This window comes from Symphalangus syndactylus, chromosome 5 (genome assembly GCF_028878055.3).
Source record: "Symphalangus syndactylus isolate Jambi chromosome 5, NHGRI_mSymSyn1-v2.1_pri, whole genome shotgun sequence".
Lineage (NCBI taxonomy): Eukaryota > Metazoa > Chordata > Mammalia > Primates > Hylobatidae > Symphalangus > Symphalangus syndactylus.
In genome coordinates, this window is record NC_072427.2 from 27,795,207 (window position 1) to 27,813,056 (window position 17,850).

Consider the following 17,850-nt stretch of genomic DNA (forward strand, 5'->3'; position numbering starts at 1 on the left):
ATGAACTGAGGTCTGGAGAGGCAGGAAACGCTTTGGCATTCATGAATTCTGCAAATATTTACTGAGCACCCACTCAGCACCAGGCAATAGGCTGTCTCATTTTTACAATATTAGCTTGAGACTCCGGCAGGAGGGAGATTTAAAAATCAAGTTTTTAGAATAAGGTACACAGTGTGAAATGCAGTTTTAAGTGGACACTCCGTTGGGTTTTGAGATGCACACTCTCATGTACCTACACTGCCGTAAAGAAATAGACCATTACTTCACCCGGCAGGGCGAGGACTTGGAGCCCAGGTAGCACTAAGGCAACTGACCCGCAGGGGTGCTGGTCGCAGGACCCTGCCTCCGGGGGCTGCGGGGGCACTGCCGGCGGGCGGACGGGGGCGAGACTACAAGTCCCAGGCTGCTTTGCGCGCCCGCGGGCCTTGTGGAGCGATGGGGCGGTGCGGAGGGGTAGGGGGCGCAGCGGCGGCGGCGCGGAGGCGCGGGGCGCGGGGCGCGGGGCGCGGGCGCCTACGGTTGGCGCGCGGTAGCGATGCCGGGGGCTGGAGGCCGGGCGGAGGAGGGCGGCGGCGGCGAGGGCGGCGGCGGCGAGGGCGGCGGCGGCGAGGGCGCGGCGCAGGGGGCGGCCGCGGAGCCCGGGGCGGGTTCCTCGCGGGAGCCAGCGCGGCTGTGCGGCTATCTGCAGAAGCTGTCGGGCAAGGGCCCGCTGCGCGGCTACCGCAGCCGCTGGTTCGTGTTCGACGCGCGCCGCTGCTACCTCTACTATTTCAAGAGTCCGCAAGACGCGCTGCCCCTCGGCCACTTGGACATCGCGGACGCCTGCTTCAGCTACCAGGGCCCCGACGAGGCGGCGGAGCCGGGCGCGGAGCCACCCGCGCACTTCCAGGTGCACAGCGCGGGAGCCGTCACAGTGCTCAAGGTGGGACCGCGCGCCCCAAAGCCGCCTGCGTGCTTCCGCTGGCGCCCCCTACCTCGGCCACTGGCTTGCGCCATCCACCCTCCTTCCTCCAAGGCCTCCTCGCCCCTGCCCACGTCGGCCTGCCTTTCCCTGCTTCTCCACATCCCGCCCTCGTTCCTATCTCCCCGCCTCTACCTGGGCTTCAGCCAGTCTGGCTGGGGCTACCCAGCCCCGTCTCCTTCCTCAGCCACCTTGACCCATTATCTCCTTCTGCGCCTAACCTCGGGCCCGTCTCTGGTGTCTCCCGACCCCCACCATCCCGTGGATGTCCTGTGCAGCCTTCCCAGGCATCCGTGAGCGTATAGGCTTCTACCCCTGGGGCCTCCTTTAGAACTCTGCTTATGATCTTGGTACCTCTGAACCGCTCTGCGCTGCAGCGGCCTCCTGTAAAATGGGATAGCAGTAGTATCTACCTCATGGGGTGTTGGGATTGAATGAATTATACTCTAAACTGCTCAGTAAATGTCAGTGCTTTTATCTGTTTATTTATTCTTTTTGAGACAGGATCTCGTTCTGTTGTCCAGGCTGGAGTGCAGGGGTGAGATCTCGGCTCACTGCAGCCTCCATGCCTGGGCTCAAGAGATCCTCCCACCTCAGCCTCCCAAGTAGCTGGGACCACAGGCGCGGGCCACCACGCCTGGCTAATTAAATTTTTTTTTTTTTTTTTAAAAAGAAACGGGGTCTCACTATGTTGCCCAGGCTAGTCTCGAACTCCTGGGCCGAAACCATCCTCCCCCTCCAGCTTCCCAAAGTGCTGGGATGCCAGGCGTGAGCCAGAGTGCATTTAGCACTGTAGACAGAAAGAGTTACATGGCAGGGCCCTTAGAGACAGTCCACTACATTTTCCTCCAGAGTGGACAGGGATGCTCCAGCTAAGGTCACACAGCCAGTAGGTGACAGATCCTGTTTTCTTCCTCCTTGCTTTGTCTAGGATGGGTGGGAGGGGGTCGCTTCAGCCAGTTATGCCTTGCTCCTTTGAGGCTCCCTTAATCCTCCAGTGGACACACAATGAGAGATACAGTGTAGAAGCAGGAGAGTAGAGTCAGGAGTCCTGGTGCTGAAAGGCCTCCCCTGTCCTTGGAAGTTCTGGGGGACTAGACTGTCACCTCCTAGGGGCCCACCTGCTTTGAGCACCTGGAGGGATCTGGGCCCAGGCCTAGAGCTGGGTATCCTTTTTCCAGGCTTTGCTCCCTGCCTAGTTTCTGTGAGTCTCCACCCTCACTCTCCTCTTCCGTATTCCAAGTTGGGCTTTCTGCAGAGCAACAGGGTTGGGCTGGGATGTATGAAAGTGCTCTCAAAACTGGCCACGCGGAGAGCAGAGTAGGCAAGCTCCTGGCCTTGTGAGCTGAGGACTGTTCCTCAGACCCCCAGAGCTGCTAACAGCTGGAGCTGCTCCCTGGAGATGTTCTTAGAGCTTTGCTGACTCAGCTTTTGCCAGTTCAAGCAGGATCTGATTCCCATGTTCTCTTGGGCTCCCCTGTCCTGTCTGTAAGTGGATGCAGACAGCCTGTTTCCCCAAAGAAAACCAACTCGGGTTGCAGTCCTACTCAGGCTTACTTAGAGAGTGCCTGTATAAACTTGGGAATGACCCTAGTGGGAGACCTTTGCCAAAGGCAGAGGCTCTTCCTCAGTGTACATATGGGCTGTCCCTGTGTTGGACTAATTTCCTGTGGGATGTTTGTTAAAGAAAATAGAGCATCATGTTTCACATTTTTCCCAGATGACTGTAGAGCCCTCTATCAGTTTTTTTCATTAAAATAATCTGAATCTCCTGTAATCCCAGCACTTTGGGAAGCTGAGGCGGGTGGATCACGAGGTCAGGAGCTCGAGACCATCCTGGCTAACACGGTGACACCCCATCTCTATTAAATATACAAAAAATTAGCCAGGCATGGTGGCGGGCGCCTGTAGTCCCAACTATTCGGGAGGCTGAGGCAGGAGAATGGCATGAACCCGGGAGGCAGAGCTTGCAGTGAGCAGAGATCGCACCACTGCACTCAGCCTGGGTGACAGAGCAAGACTCCATCTCAAAAAAAATAAAATAAATAAATAAATAAATCAGGATCTACATAAGCAGGGTTACAAGGGGCATTGTCAGTAGTGTGGCTTTAAACTTCGATGGACTTGAACTTGAAGCAGTAGTCTGCTGCTCACACATATTAGACAAATTACACCAGTTCCCTGCTCCAGTTTCCTCTTTGGTCTAGTGGGAATCATACCTTCCTCATTAGGTGTCTGTGAGGATTCTGGAGAATGTTATGGAAAATGGCTGGCACATTTTCCATGGTGGTATGGAAAATAGTAGGCACTACATGGCATATGAAACATCAAGCAGTGTCTTTAGCCAAATATGTAGTGTATTCATATAATGGAATATTATGTAGTAGTAAACAAAGGAACTAGAGCTATAGGTGTCAACATGGATTACTCTCACAAACAATAAAATTGAACAAGAAGTAAGTTACAGACTGATTGTGTTCAGAATGATACCACTTATAGAAAGGTTAGGAAGATCATGTGAAACAGTACTACAGATCATGAGGATGTATGCTCTTTCGCGAGGGGAGGAGCTTTATGGGGCTGATGAGCCCTGGTTTCCAGGTGGTGGTTGCCTCTGATGGGAAGAGGCAGGATGTGATTGGGAATGGGTGCCTCAGGGCTTCTCCTGTTTTGCAGTATTTTATTTCTTGGACTGGGTCATAGGTATATCAGTGTTTGTCATATTATGCCATCCATCTTTTTGTAGGTTCAGGATATTTTTTTAAAGAAAGGAAATACATTTTCCTTTGGGTTACTGACGATGGAGGAATATTTTGACATGTAAAATTAAATTGGTCACAGAATAAGATAGTACCGAGTGTTGGCTATATACAACAATGGGAATGGAAACCAGGCAAGGCTTTCTGGTAGAAGGGAGGAGAAGGCTGGGCGCCGTGGCTCATGCCTGTAATCCCAGCACTTTGGGAGGCCGAGGCGAGTGGATCACTTGAGGTCAGGAGTTCGAGACCAGCCTGGCCAATATGATGAAACCCCGTCTGTACTAAAAATACAAAAATTGGCTGGGCATGGTGGCACACACCTATAGTCCCAGCTGCTCGCGAGGCTGAGACAGAATTGCATGAACCTGGGAGGCTGAGGTTGCAGTGAGCCGAGATCACACCACTGCACTCCAGCCTGAGCAACAGAGTGAGACACCACCTTAAAAACAAACAAACAAAAAAACACCCCTACTCTAAAACCCTGCTCCCTTTTTTTTTTAGAGATGGAGTCTCGCTGTGTCGCCCAGGCTGGAGTGCAGTGGCGCAGTCTCTGCTAACTGCAACCTCTGGCTCCCGGGTTCAAGCAATTCTCCTGCCTCAGCCTTCCGAGCTGAGGGACTATAGGCGCGTGCCACCACGCCCAGCTAATTTTTGTATTTTTAGTAGAGACGGGATTTCACCATATTGGCCAGGCTGGTCTCGAACTCCTGACCTTGTGATCCACCTGCCTCCGCCTCTCAAAGTGCTGGGGTTACAGATGTGAGCCACTGCGCCCAGCCAGGGGTGTGTTTTAAGAAAGTTAAATTTCACTGTACAGTTATTTCTTTTGAGCTGTAGGAATAAAATCTTTATGGTGTAAGTATGGAGATTACCAATTTATCTTCCTTTTCGTCTTTCAGATGCAAGAACTGATTCCCTTAAGCCTTAATGTTTCACTTTAGGGCTGCCCAGCCGTGGAGGAGACCCTGATTTCTAAAGATTTTAAGTTAGGATTTAGCCCTGCTTAGACTTCAGCTAGTTGTGTATAATTTTACAAATACCATTTCTTATCACAGAGGTTTAAAAAGTAAAGAAAAACCAGCGATTTTCTTATTCTGTTATCATATGTTTTTCTTATTTAAAGGCATCTTTCAGCCTTCTCTGGAGAAGCTGTGGTTTTGTTGGGCTTTTTCAAAATGTTTTTCTATGTAAGGCTTAGTGAAAGCTGATATAGGAATTTCTTGGTAAACTCCTCTATTCCCAAACTTAGGGATTTGATCTGGTGCCTTATGGGGTAATAGAGGCTAGAGAGGGGATGTGATTTTGCCAACATCATGAAGCTAGACTCAGACCCTCTCTGAAAGTAGAGGCTCCAGGAACAGTATCTAATTGTATTGTCTGTTCTGACAAGTCTACGTTTTTTGACTTCGTTGTGGATGAGATAAGGCGTAGTAGTAGTCTTTCCTTTTATTGCATTTAATATCTGTCCTTTTTGGATAGTGAGTATCACAAGGGAACATTTTACTGCTCAGTTCTTTACCAGGATGCCTAGTACCTTTTATTGGACATGTCTGTAAACTTCTGCAAGGGTCTAGCGGAGGCTGATGCTTCCTGTGTGCGTCTCTCTCTGTGTGTAGGGGTGCTGGAGGCTTCTCACGGAGCTTTACTGGAATCTGAGGCACTTAGGGGAAGGAGAGCATGTGACTGACCGAGGGTGAAGCTTAAACAGCCTTGATCTTCCAGATCTCTGCAGTCTTTGGAACAAGAGAGCGTCATCAGACCGTCAGCAAATGAATTCCTCCCTCCGTATGTGCTTGGTGCTAAATAGACATGTGTACTGGTTTCTGAGCCACACGTAACTGAATAGCTGTGTACCCCTATTCTTAACCACTTTTGTGGGAATGCACATTCCCTGGTGTTGAAATTTCTCTTAATGACAAACATTTGTCGGCTTGAGTAATCATAGTGTGTTCAGTACAAAACTAGATGTGGTGAACCAGCCTTCTTTGCTGTTTGGTTCTTCTAAGCTGTTCTGCCCTAGGGCATCTCTTCTGTCTTGAAGCATTATTTAACTCTTTAAGTTATGGGGATTTAACTTTTCATGGCTTTCCAATTAGTAAGTTCCTTCAAGGCAAGTCCAGTATTGTGCTTGTGATATCACAGTGGCATTCCGTCTCCCTCTCCCACTGCCTCTCACACAGTCCTCATTGCAGGGGAGTCTCCATCCTATTTCCTGCCAACCAGAGGGTAAGCTCCCTAAGGACTGTGTGTATCCTCAGCTCCCGCAACAGTATCTGGCACAAAGGAGATATGCTATAGACTAGTGTTTGTGTTCCTGAAAAATTCATATGTTGAAGTGCCAACTCCCAATGTGATGATATTTAGAGGTGGGGCCTTTGGGAGGTAATTAAGTCATGAGGGTGGAGCCTTCATGAATGGGATTAGTGCCTTTATAAAAAGAGACCCTGGAGAGATGATCTCTCCCTCCACCTATGAGGATACAGCAAAAAGGCATTCCTTTGCAAACCAGGAAGAGGGCCCCCGCCAGGAACCAAATTGACCGGCACCTTGATTTTGGACATTCCAGCCTTCAGAACTGAGGAGTAAATTTCTGTTGTTTAAGCCACTCAGTCTGTGGTGTTTTTGTTATAACAGCCTGAACCGACTAAGGTAAGGTGCCCAGGTAGACATTTGTTGAATGAATGAATGAATAGAAAATGGTCACCCAGTAAGCACTGGTTTTGGCGTGAGCCCTGACCCTTTAGAAGTGATCAGCCAGAACTCCCAAATATACAGGTGTATTACATGCCATTCTTGCCTCATGTCGTGGAGGTGGCAGCCATTCAGTGACTGCCCACTGAATTTAACAGACATCAGGAATCCAAAAGGGGGTTATGACTCACCCTTCCCCAGAGGAGAGAGCTTACAGTCAGTTCCGTATTTTTGGGTCTCATATATTTCATGCCCATGGTCAGGACTCCAAGGACACTGTTATAGCAGAGGCAAACTTTATGTAAAGGGTCACATACTATTTTCGGTTTTGCGCACTCTGCCATATCTGTCACTATGCTGTTGTAGTACAGAAACAACCATAGAATGAGTATAGCTGTGTTTTAACTTTTAGTTATGGACTCTGAAATTTGAATTTCATATAATTTTCACATTTCACAAAATATTCTTTTGATTTTTTTCAACCATTTAAAAATGTTAGCTGGGCACAGTGGCTCACTCCTGTAATCCCAGCACTTTGGGAGGTCGAAATGAGAGGATCACTTGATCCCAATAGTTCAAGACCAGTCTAGGCAACAAAGTGAGACCCTATCTCTACAAAAATTAAAAAACTAGCCAGGCGTGGCTGGATGCGGTGGCTCACGCCTGTAATCCCAGCACTTTGGGAGGCCAAGGCGGGTGGATCACTTGAGGTCAGGAGTTTGAGACCAGCCTGACCAGCATGGTGAGACCCTGTCTCTACTAAAAATACAAAATTAGCTGGGTGTGGTGGCGGATGCCTGTAATCCCAGCTGTTTGGGAGGCTGAGGCAGGAGAATTGCTTGGACCCAGGAAACAGAGGTTGCAGTGAGCTGAGATGGCGCCATTGCACTCCAGCCTGGGCGACAAGAGCGAAACTCTGTCTCAAACCAAAAAACAAAAAACAAAAGACAAACTGGCCAGGCATGATGGCACATGTCTTTAGTCCCAGCTACTTGGGAGGCTGAGGCAGGAGGACTGCTTGATCCCAGGAGGTGGAGATTGCAGTGAGCTGTGTTTGCTCCACTGTACTCCAGCCTGGGTGACAAAGGGAGACCCTGTTTCAAGAAAATTAAATAGCAAAATAAAAATGTTGAAACTGTCCTTGCCTTGTAGATTGTACAGAAATAGGCAGAGGCTGGAAATGACCCCAGGCTGTAGTTCACTGACTTGTGTTCTAGGAAGGCCTCAGGAGCTTCCCACTTATTCACTCACTGTGTGTGCTTAGGCACTGGGGATATGACTGGACAAGACAAACAGTCCCTGTCCTCCTGGAGCTTTCAGTAGGTGGGGGGGACAGATGTTAATAAAAAACAAACACCAACCAGTGCTAGGAAGTTTGAAAGGAAAGATATGCAATGCATGTATAGTTCAGGATCTTGATCTGGTTTATGGGTGGGGGAGGGCTAGGAAAGACTTTCTTGAAGAAGCGACATTTGAGCTGAGACACAAAGGATGAGTTGGTGTTGACTGGAGGGGGTAAGGGGGTGGAGAGGAGGAAGTAAAGTGTTGTAGGGAGAGGAAATGGCATAAGCAGAGGCCCTTAGGTGGGGGTGCTGGTTGCATGTGGGACTCAAGGAGTGCCTGGTGGCAACTAGGAGTGAAGGGGACATAGCCTTTGGAAGAGGCAGGCCTTGGGCCAGGGCAGGATTTTGGTCTTTGTCTTAACAGCTAGAGTCAGTGAAGAGTTTTAAGCAGGGTTTAACAAATAGGTGTTTTTTTTTTCTTTCTTCTGCTCCCAGATAGATTGTTTTAGGCCATTTGTGCTGCTGTGAAAAAATACCATAGACAGCGTAGCTTATAAACAACAGAAATTTATTTCTCATGGTTCTGGAGGCTGGGAAGCCCAAGATGAAGGCACCAGCAGATTTGGTGTCTGGTGAGGGCTCACTCTGCTTTAGAGGTGGTGGCTTCTAGTGGTGTCCTCTTAGCAGAAGGGGACAGACAAGTTCCTTCTGGGGCCTCCATCTATGTATGTTTGTATATATGTATGTATGTATCTATCTATCTAAATGTATTTTTCTCCTCAAATTCCTTTTCCCACTCTGGCATCTTTCATAAGGACCCTGATCTCATTCCAGAGGGCTCTGCCCTCATGACTTAAATCACTTCCCACAAGGCTTCCCTCTTAATACTATCATCTTGGGGACTGGGTCTCAACGTGTGAATTTTGTGGGACACAGACATTTGGACTGTGGCACTGATGGTTTGGTCATGCCTAGTATTTTTATGTAACTAAGTTAGAGGATTATTGTGTTTGGGTACAAAGGGTTGATGTATTTATATGTTATGTACTGGCAAACAGATTTCAAAGTAGATAAATGCAAAGCTGACCCTATCTTGAGCAGTTGCTTGTTAATTGTTTCTGAGTGGTGGGTGTTGTGATGGGTAAAGTTCGCTTTGGCAGGTGTGTGTGTGGCTAGGGCCGGCGCGCCCTGGTGGACTTCCTTTCCTGAAGCATTCCTAATGGCCCCCGGCGTTGACCTCTCTCCTGCTGCACTTACTTTGCTCATATGCACATTACCAGTTTCCTTCCTCCGTGGAGATGACGATTTCTTGAGAAATGGAAGGAGTGTTCAGATGTACCAGCTCCCACCTCACGTCTGACGGGAGTGGACCAGTCTCCTCGGTCAGTTGCTTTTACCTTTGAGCCACTGGGGTGCAGACTTCCCACCTCCAGTCAGAACAAAATACAAACGGTAACACCCCCTTCCTCTAAACGAAGAAAAAGACCCCACCATTGTAGAAGTCACTGTCAGATTGGGAGAGGGAGAGGCATTTTCATTAGCAATTTTCGGTTCTGGTATTTATGTAGTGGGGTCTTAATGACATTTGATCGGGTGTTCACCCATATCCTATCAGGCCAGCCCTCAGCTGGGTTTTGTTCGCTTTCACAGAGTAAATGCAATGTGGAAATGGTAAACTGGGTAGTGGTGACTAGTTAGTGGCTTCTAACTAGTGTTCTGTGAAATACTCTGCCTGGAGTGCTCAGTTCAGTAAACATCTTGAGCACTCGGATATGTGAGGCCATGGGAGGCTCAAGAAGCTGAGAGGATCCCTGGGGAGACTGCGGCTTTCGCGATTGTCCAGTAGGCAGTAGCTCACCAGCCAGCACAGGAGGCCCTCAGTCGGCTAGAGATTCAGGATGGTTTTGCTCCCTGGTCTAGTCTTTGAGTGTCTGCTGTTGTGTCCTACCAGAGCATCACCTCCTAGGAGATTTTGTCAGTGTATTTCACTACTGCGCCTTTCATGCTTAGAGGATCCCAGCACCTGTTAGATGCTTGTTGGCTAAATGCATGCTTTAAGCCCTCATATCCTTTGTGTGTGTGTGTGTGTGTGTGTGTGTGTGGTGTGTGCTTTCATTTCATGGTCAAACGGACGTTTGCAGTGTCCATTTATTCAGCAAATATTTTTGAGCATCTATCATATTCTAAGCACTATGCTTCTTGCTGCAAATACAGCAGTGAAAATTTTCCACTGATTTAAGAAACTGTAGTGTTAACTTTAAAAATAGCTTAGCATCTGATATAATCAAAGAATTGTAAAAGTTTTGAAAAAAACATTGAAGAGGACCATGTTTGTCTGTAGTATTCAGCACTGGGAGATAAATATCACATGTCTGCAAGTTTTTTGATTCTGAGAGGTCTGGCACTTCTCCATAGTAAATGAAGGGGAGGGGGCATCCATATGTAAAATACTAATCTGGATATGGCCCAGGGCCAGAAATCTGTGATTTGTGTAATAATTTTGGTGAACATTGCAGAATTGGAGAGTTCTGTATAACCTATTATCAAGAAAAACTCCCTGAAGAAGATGGGAAAAGGGAGTTAGTAAATGTTGGTATAATTGTGTAGCTGCTCGAAGACTTAGTTCCTCTTTGATCAGCAACATGTGTTCCCAGTAAGCTGGGAATCACCATCTTCTAATGAGTTTGCATGCTTGGCCATTTTCTTAGCCTTTGCAGAGATTGCCTGGGAGAACTAGAATCCAGTGTGAGAAGCGGGGATTTGGTAGCTGAGATCCTCTGTGCTGCTTCTTTCTGCCCCTTTCCTGGGCCAGTGCTACTGTACCAGCAGACTTTTCCTTGAGCAGACTGCCCCCGGGCTGGGACTTGTGTTGCTGAGTGTCAGATGGCAGGCCTGGCCGTGGCCTGGAGGTGGGCAGGCTAATGTTATCAGAGATGTTGATCTTGGATTATAGGAATTATTTCTAGGCAGCAAGCCCAGTATTCATTTTCCTCTCCAGCTCTCTGGTGTTCAGGAGAGGCTGTGCTTGCAGAGAAGGTGGCCAACTTTCTAAATGGATGCAGCCAACTGGCCATTCACCAGACAGACTTTGTTGAGCAGGAGTCAAGCTTTGCCTCTGGCCTCAGGGAGCTTCTGTGTCTGTTTTGGGGGTGATTAGGGCATTGTCAATAGGTGGCTCTGGGAGCTGGAGGAAGGCATTCATTATTTTTGCTCAAGGGTCATTATCCCAAAGTTAGAACTGGAGAGGCCCTCAGAGATCAGCCCCCTTCCCATGCGTGATACAGAGAGGAAATTGAGTCCCACAGCTAGCTACCCTACCACTGAAACCTTCTCCAAACACATGAACAATATTTTACCATTTTAAACCCAGCAGTTTGATGATACTTGCTTTATATATCTGTCTTAATCCATTAGTAGAAAATTTGGCTTATTCTTTTTTTAGTAGTTGTATATGGAGACTCAAATTGTACCTTTAGCCATTTTGTGTTGGGGCACAGATTTAAGAAGTTTAGTCACATGGAGGTTGGAAATTAACAGCACAAGTTATAAACTTCCAGTGGGGGTTGACGTGATAGGCGGCATCAGTGATGTTTCCCTGGCAGAGATTGAGGCCTGGTGCATCCCTTTTCAGAGGGCTTCTCTTTGGAGGTGGCTTTGATTTTCTCTTTGGTTCGTCAAAGGAAAACAGGCAGTTGGCAGATGGCTGTATCTTTTCATTCTGCTCTGTAAGGCATACCCTCTGGCCTTAGAAGTGAACCACTTTTTATACTGTTTACACAGCTCTCTTGTATATACTGTCCTAGAGGTAACATGCTGATAAGACTTTTTTTGTTTCTGTCTTTTAAAGAAAAATATCTTCCTCAGAACCACAGTTCTTAAATTTTGTGTGGAAAAGACTCTTCCTGGGTTCTGTTAAAATGCAGATTGTGGGGTTCGTCCCCTAGAGATTCTACTTTGGTTGGCAGGCCAGAGTGGGCCTCAGGAATCTGCATTTCTTTCCAGCATCCCAGCCCTTCTGCTGCAGATCTCTGTGGCTTCCCTGTGAAACACTGCTCTCCTCCCGATGATGAATGTTCTCTTTGGCTGTGAAGAAAAGACTGACCCTGTATGATGGTGGCTTTCTAAGTGGGCTAGAAATAACTAAACTGCGTGGGTGGAGACCAGTGAAGTGTGAGCCCTCCATCCTTGGGTTGACTGTCTGTGGTTTATAGCTGCATATCTTCTTTGCATTCTGAGTTTCTATGCTCCAGAGGAGTGGCTTTTGGCCCAATTCTCCATTGGCCCCAAGGTTTCTGTCTCCTGTGCTGATCATGGTGGCTGGCAGACCCTGTGTGCTAGGGTTCCTGCCTGAGCATTCAGAGGGAGGCTCCTGGAGGGAACAGTGTTTACTGGCATCTTTCAGTATTTCTGGGAGGATGAATTGCAATGATTACCACCACCAAAGAGCTGGTAAGTACTTTCAGATCCCCCAGCTTTTCACCAGAGAGAAGTGGGTAACAATGATACAGGACGACCATCTGATACTCCTGAGACACCAACTCCACCTTAAAACACTGTTAGAAATCACTGTGGTTCCCAAACATGCCTGTAAATTCACTGAAAGACTAGGTGGGTTCCTGGTACCGGGCCCCCCAGCCTCACAAATCTCTGGTGGGTGGAGCCTGGGAACCTGTCCCAACTCCATTTCCTAAAACTTCATGTTAAGTCAGTCATTCTTTTGCCCTAGTTTTAGTTGAAAAACATCAAGCAGAATAATGTGGTATTGCATAGTGTGTGGAAGCCAGTGTGGGCAGAGGTGGAGCAAGACCATCCAATAGGCTACAGGCTGTGGCTGCAGGAGTTGTTATTTATCCTGAGCTCATCCCTGGCTCTCTCACATTGTGCAATGGCAGAGCTGAGAGGGAACCACAGGAATGTAGCCCTGTGGTCACTTGGAGGCCTCGTGCTCCCTCTCTCTCTGAAACAGAAAGCATATTGACAGGCTTCTACATTTCCTGTAGGGACGAGCATGTCCGGAGAGCGGCCTCGTCCTTGCCCTTGTCTTGAAATCTGTGGCTCAGCCCAGCCGGGTGGCCTGGGCTGTTAGAGGCTTTGATGTGGCCAGATCCCTCATAAGCCCAGTTGTTTTCATTGCCCACTTTCCTGTGAACTCACATTTGCTCTTCTTTGTTCTAGTTGTAGGCCCTCTTCTTCTAGTCCATTACCCTTAGTTGCTAATCTCTGTTAAATGATATTTGCTTAAAAAGGTATTTGCTGAATATGGGTTTAAGAAATGACTTTTCTCTCAAGGTGTTTGCTTTTTAAAAGGGGTGCTTGAGTGTTAGAGATGGCAGAACTCCTCAGACTACCACCTACCAGAATGGATGATGAATGTGGCATCTTCCCAGGGAATGGCGCCCACCTCAATGCAGACTCTTCCGGCAAATTGATTATGAGTTCTAGGTGTGTGCTCAGCCTTTGAAAGGGGCTAGATTAGAACTATTTTAATAAGATACAATTATTTTGTAAGACATATGAATGCTAATTTTAAGATAGCAATTTTAAAATATACAAAAGGAGAATTTATTATGTTCAGTAGAGGAATGGAGGTTTGTGACCTTGCATTCCATTTTCCAAGGAGCCAGGAGATCCAGTATTTGCCTTCTCAGTCTCTGTTGCTGGGCTGAAACAGAAGATTTCAAAACCTTCCCAGGGAAAAAAATACATTTTTTTTTCCACTGTTGCTGGGCCAGATCCCTTGAGATTGTTTCCAGGCTCATGATTTTGAAACACTCAGGAAAAAATTTGGAACCTAGAGTTATTTATCAGATTCGGGGTTATAGTCTGTTTTCCATTTGAATTTTGCTTTGTATTATCAGGCTGCTTACAATATTCTTGTGCTTTTTATTGCTTATGGAAGAAATTACTTTAGACATTTCTTAGAGATCCAGATATCCTTCCTTGAGTTTAAGAAACAAAAATTCCTTCATTATGAGCAGCCATTGCATTCTTTTCAGAAATGGATACCCAAAGCTATCCATGTAATTTAAATTGCTTTCTAGAAGGTATGCAGACTTGACCCATTCTGTATATATATTTTCCTTCCTGTGGCTCCTTCGTGATTGTTGGTTATGTTATTCTTTTGGCTAATAAACATGGTAGGACCTGACCCTTTGGGAAGGAACCTAGAGTTCATAACCCTAAGTGGGTGATTGAGGTGGTGTGCATCACGTAGAGCATGTTGGAGGAATGATCGTTTGGTTGTATAAGGGATGTTGGCTGGCCTTACAGATGAGATGTTTCAACTGGGTCTTGAGTGAGTAGGAATTTGTTAGGGAGGTGTTAGTGCAGTAGGAGCAGAGATTGTGAAGGCTTTTGTGTGGGAGAAAGGTTATAGTTCTATGGAGTGTGGGGCAGTGTGGGCCAGATTTCTTGACACTTGGAAGCCATGAGGGAGTTTTAAGCATGCGACATATATGACTTCATTGGCTAGGTGTCAGAAGAGAGTTTGGAGAGGGGAGACTGAGACAGCAAGTCCAGTTAGGAAGCTGTTGCAGAGGCCCAGGGGTAGATGAATCTGGAGACCCAGAGGCCCAGGGGTAGATGACTCTGAGACTGTCAGGATGCATGAATCTGAGAGACTGACAAGGGAGTCCTTAGGAATAGGAGACCTGGCGATTCTATTATATCAGGCTGGAGAAGTTTCTGTCCTCTCCATATTTGCTTGTGTGTGGTCTTATTATTGCTCACAGCAGTCTATTTTTGAGAAACACCCTTAGAGCAGAATTGTGATTAAGAGTGGAAGCATGTTGGCCATCGTAGACTGATGGTCATGCCCTCTCCCAGTGACACTATGCTGACCCCTCTAGATTTGATGTCCAGAGGACCGTCTCTACTGATGTGGGGGACCAGCATCTGATATAGTTTATTTGTCTCTGAAGCCAACCCAGAGGTTTTTATTTGAACTTTGCTATTGATTGAGGCCATCAGCATTTCAATATTTGAGAAAAACCATAGAGGAACTTGTGATTTCTGCTAAAATGCTGAGAGGATTGGTTTTGTCTTGGACATGCTCTCTCATCCTTCCCCTTGATAGCAAGTAATGCAGACTTGGGTTTGAGTTTTGACTGTGCCAAGTGGCTAGGAGATTTTGGGTAAACATGATAATATAGGTAGTTGATACACAGTGAGTACTTTGTGCCAAATACTCTTCTGAGCTTAACAGATGTTAAGTGGGTTATCATGGGTAAACATGATAATATAGATAGTTGATACACAATGAATACTTTGTGCCAAATACTCTTCTGAGCTTAACACATGTTAAGTGGGTTATGGGTGAACATGATAATATAGATAGTTGATACCTAATGAGTACTTTGTGCCAAACACCCTTTTGAGCTTAACACATGTTAACTCATTAATCTTCAGTACCATGAAGTAGGTTCCTATTATTATTATTATTTCAATTTTACCAGCAAGGAATCCAAGACCCACACAATTTATTAACTTACCTAACAGCTAGCCAGTAGCAGAGCTGGGATTTGAACCTTGGTAGTTAGGCTCCAGGGTCCATGGGCAAGCAGATGATACTGTTTGGGGAGAGTTAGTTCCGAGGGTTAAATGACAGTGTGTATAAAGCGAAAGCATAGTGTCTGGCACACAGTAATTGTTTAATTGATGGTGTCTAATATAATATGCAAATATAGATTATGGAAGAGTCTATATAATTTTAATACAGTTTCATAAAGAAAATTGGTTTTCTACCAATTGGCTAGAAAATTGGTAGAAAATATATGGGTAGAGAATTTTCTATACATTTATGGGTAGAAAGATGTTTGGAAATACCAGAGTATTGATGGAGGTTATTTCTGGTGATGCAGCTATGTTCATTTTATTTTCTTCTTTGCTTTCCTGTGTTTTCCAAATTCTTCTCAGCAGATGTAGATTGTTATTATTTGAAATGTAAGTCTAAAATATGTTTGTTTTTTTTTTTTAAACTAAAGATTAATAGGATCTCACCAGACAAACAGAACTTCCCACAGTCCAGGAAGAGTGAAGAGCCCTGCAAAGCTATAGTGGTGTGAAACTCTACACCATGCTTAGTGACTTTGAAGTTGTTTGGTCTTTTTTCAGTTTGTCATTGTCTATTAATTTATTTGTAGTGTTTTAGACACGTATTTTCTTTGCTTTGCTTTCTTTGTGGGTTTAGAAAGCCCTTTACCTTCCAAGAGAATAGAAATGTTAGGACAGCAGTTTCTTGTGCTGCTGGGGAGAATAATCAGCCCTCTTATAATCAGTGACTCCCTGCTGCCTGGAGCCGGCTTTCAGGGTTGCCCATGGGAGAAGCAGCTCCGGGGCTTACAGTTTGAAGTGTCTGTCGTTCTAGCTTTCAGTTTTGGGCTTGGTCTTGAAAGAGTGTTTTGTTTTCCTCGTCTACTGCATCATGGCATTCATTTTCTGCGTAGAGTCTTGTGGCTGCTGTTTATACTTCAGTTTTAGCTAAACCTTCCCATGTGAATTTCTGCTATGCCACATTGCTTGATTTAAGTCCTATCATCCCTTCCATACCTTTATAATTTGGTGGAAATCTATATAACTGTTGTTGTAAGAGGCAGAAAGAGATAGAAACTTAATTTTAATTGTGCAGGCTTTTTCTTCTAATTTAATGGTTTTTATTAAATTTATTTATTAAATTCATTCATTTAATGGTTTTTATTAAATCATTAGTTTATTAAATCATGAATTGAATTTGAAATTATTTTCTCTGATGATAGGTTTCTCACCCAGGGCATCACTTATTTTTTTCCAGATATTTGACCGGTTGTCCTAATGCCATTATATATATATTATATATAAATTATGCATGTATTTTTGGAGACAGAGTCTTGCTCTGTCACCCAGCCTGGAGTACAGTGGTACAGTTATGGCTCACTGCAGCTTCAACCTCCTGGGCTCAAGAAATTCTCCCATCTCAGCCTTCTGAGTAGCTGGGACTACAGGCATGCACCACCACACCTGGCTAATTTTTGTACTTTTTGTAGAGAGGGGATTTCACCATGTTGGCCAGGCTGGTCTCGAACTCCTCGGTTCAAGTGATCTGCCTGCCTCTGCCTCCCAAAGTGCTGGGATTACAGGTGTCAGCCACTGTGCCTGGCCTATTATTATTATATTTTTGAGAGACAGGGTCTTTTGTTTTGTGTTTGAGATGGAGTTTTGCTCTTGTTGCCTAGGTTGGAGTGCAATGGCACAATCTTGTCTCACTGCAATCTCTGCCTCCCAGGTTTAAATGATTCTCCTGCCTCAGCCTCCCGAGTAGCTGGGATTACAGGAGTGTGCCACCACACCTGGTAAATTTATATTTCTAATAGAGACGAGGTTTTACCATATTGCCCAGGCTAATCTTGAACTCTGGGGCTCAAGCAATCTGCCTGCCTCTGTCTCCCGAAGTGCTGGGATTACAGGCATGAGCCACTGTGCCTGGCCTATTATTATTATATTTTAAAGAGACAGGGTCTTCTGTTTTCATTTTGAGACAGAGTTTCACTCTTGTTGCCCAGGCTGGAGTGCAGTGGTGCGATCTCGGCTCACTGCAACCTCCGCTTCCTGGGTTTAAACAATTGTCCTGTCTCAGCCTCCCGAGTAGCTGGGATTACAGGAGTGTGCCGCCACACCTGGCTAATTTTGGTATTTTTAATAGAGACGAGGTTTCACCATGTTGGCTAGGCTGGTCTCGAACTTCTGACTTCAGGTGATCTGCCTGCCTTGGCCTCCCAAAGGGCTGGGATTACAGGAGTGAGCCACAGTGCCCAACCAAGAGATAGGTCTTGCTCTGTCGCCCAGGCTGGGTACAGATCTCGGCTCACTGCAAACTCTGTCTCCTGGGCTCAAGGGATCCTCTAACCTCAGCCTCCTGAGTAGCTGGTACTACAAGCACACGCCACCGTGCCTGGCTAATTTTTTTTTTTTTTTTTTTTTTTTTTTGTAGAGATGTGGTTTCACCATGTTGCTCAGGCTGGTCTCAAACTCCTGAGCCCAAGTGATTCACTCACCTGGACCTCCCAAAGGGCTAGGATTACTGGCATGAGCCACTGTGCCTGGCCTCTGGATTTCTTAATTGGATACCTAGGCATTTTATGTTGATTATAATTATGAACTTGTTTCCCACTGTTTATTGTTG

At 46.2% G+C, this 17,850-nt stretch overlaps 1 protein-coding gene across 6 annotated transcripts in view; it reads left to right on the top strand.

The window, feature by feature from the left end:
* Window positions 1–499: 499 nt before the first annotated feature.
* Window positions 500–17,850, top strand: part of TBC1D2B (TBC1 domain family member 2B) — an 82,702-nt gene continuing 65,351 nt past the window's right edge. For 2 of the 6 annotated variants that reach the window (XM_055277594.2, XM_055277595.2), the window contains exon 1: window positions 501–922. In XM_055277594.2, the coding sequence (XP_055133569.2) occupies window positions 536–922 (387 nt within the window). In that variant the 5' untranslated portion in view covers window positions 501–535. Of the gene's footprint in view, window positions 923–11,932; window positions 12,144–17,850 lie in introns of those variants that run through there. The other 4 variants (XM_055277593.2, XM_055277592.2, XM_063638693.1 and 1 more) reach the window with 4 other exon arrangements.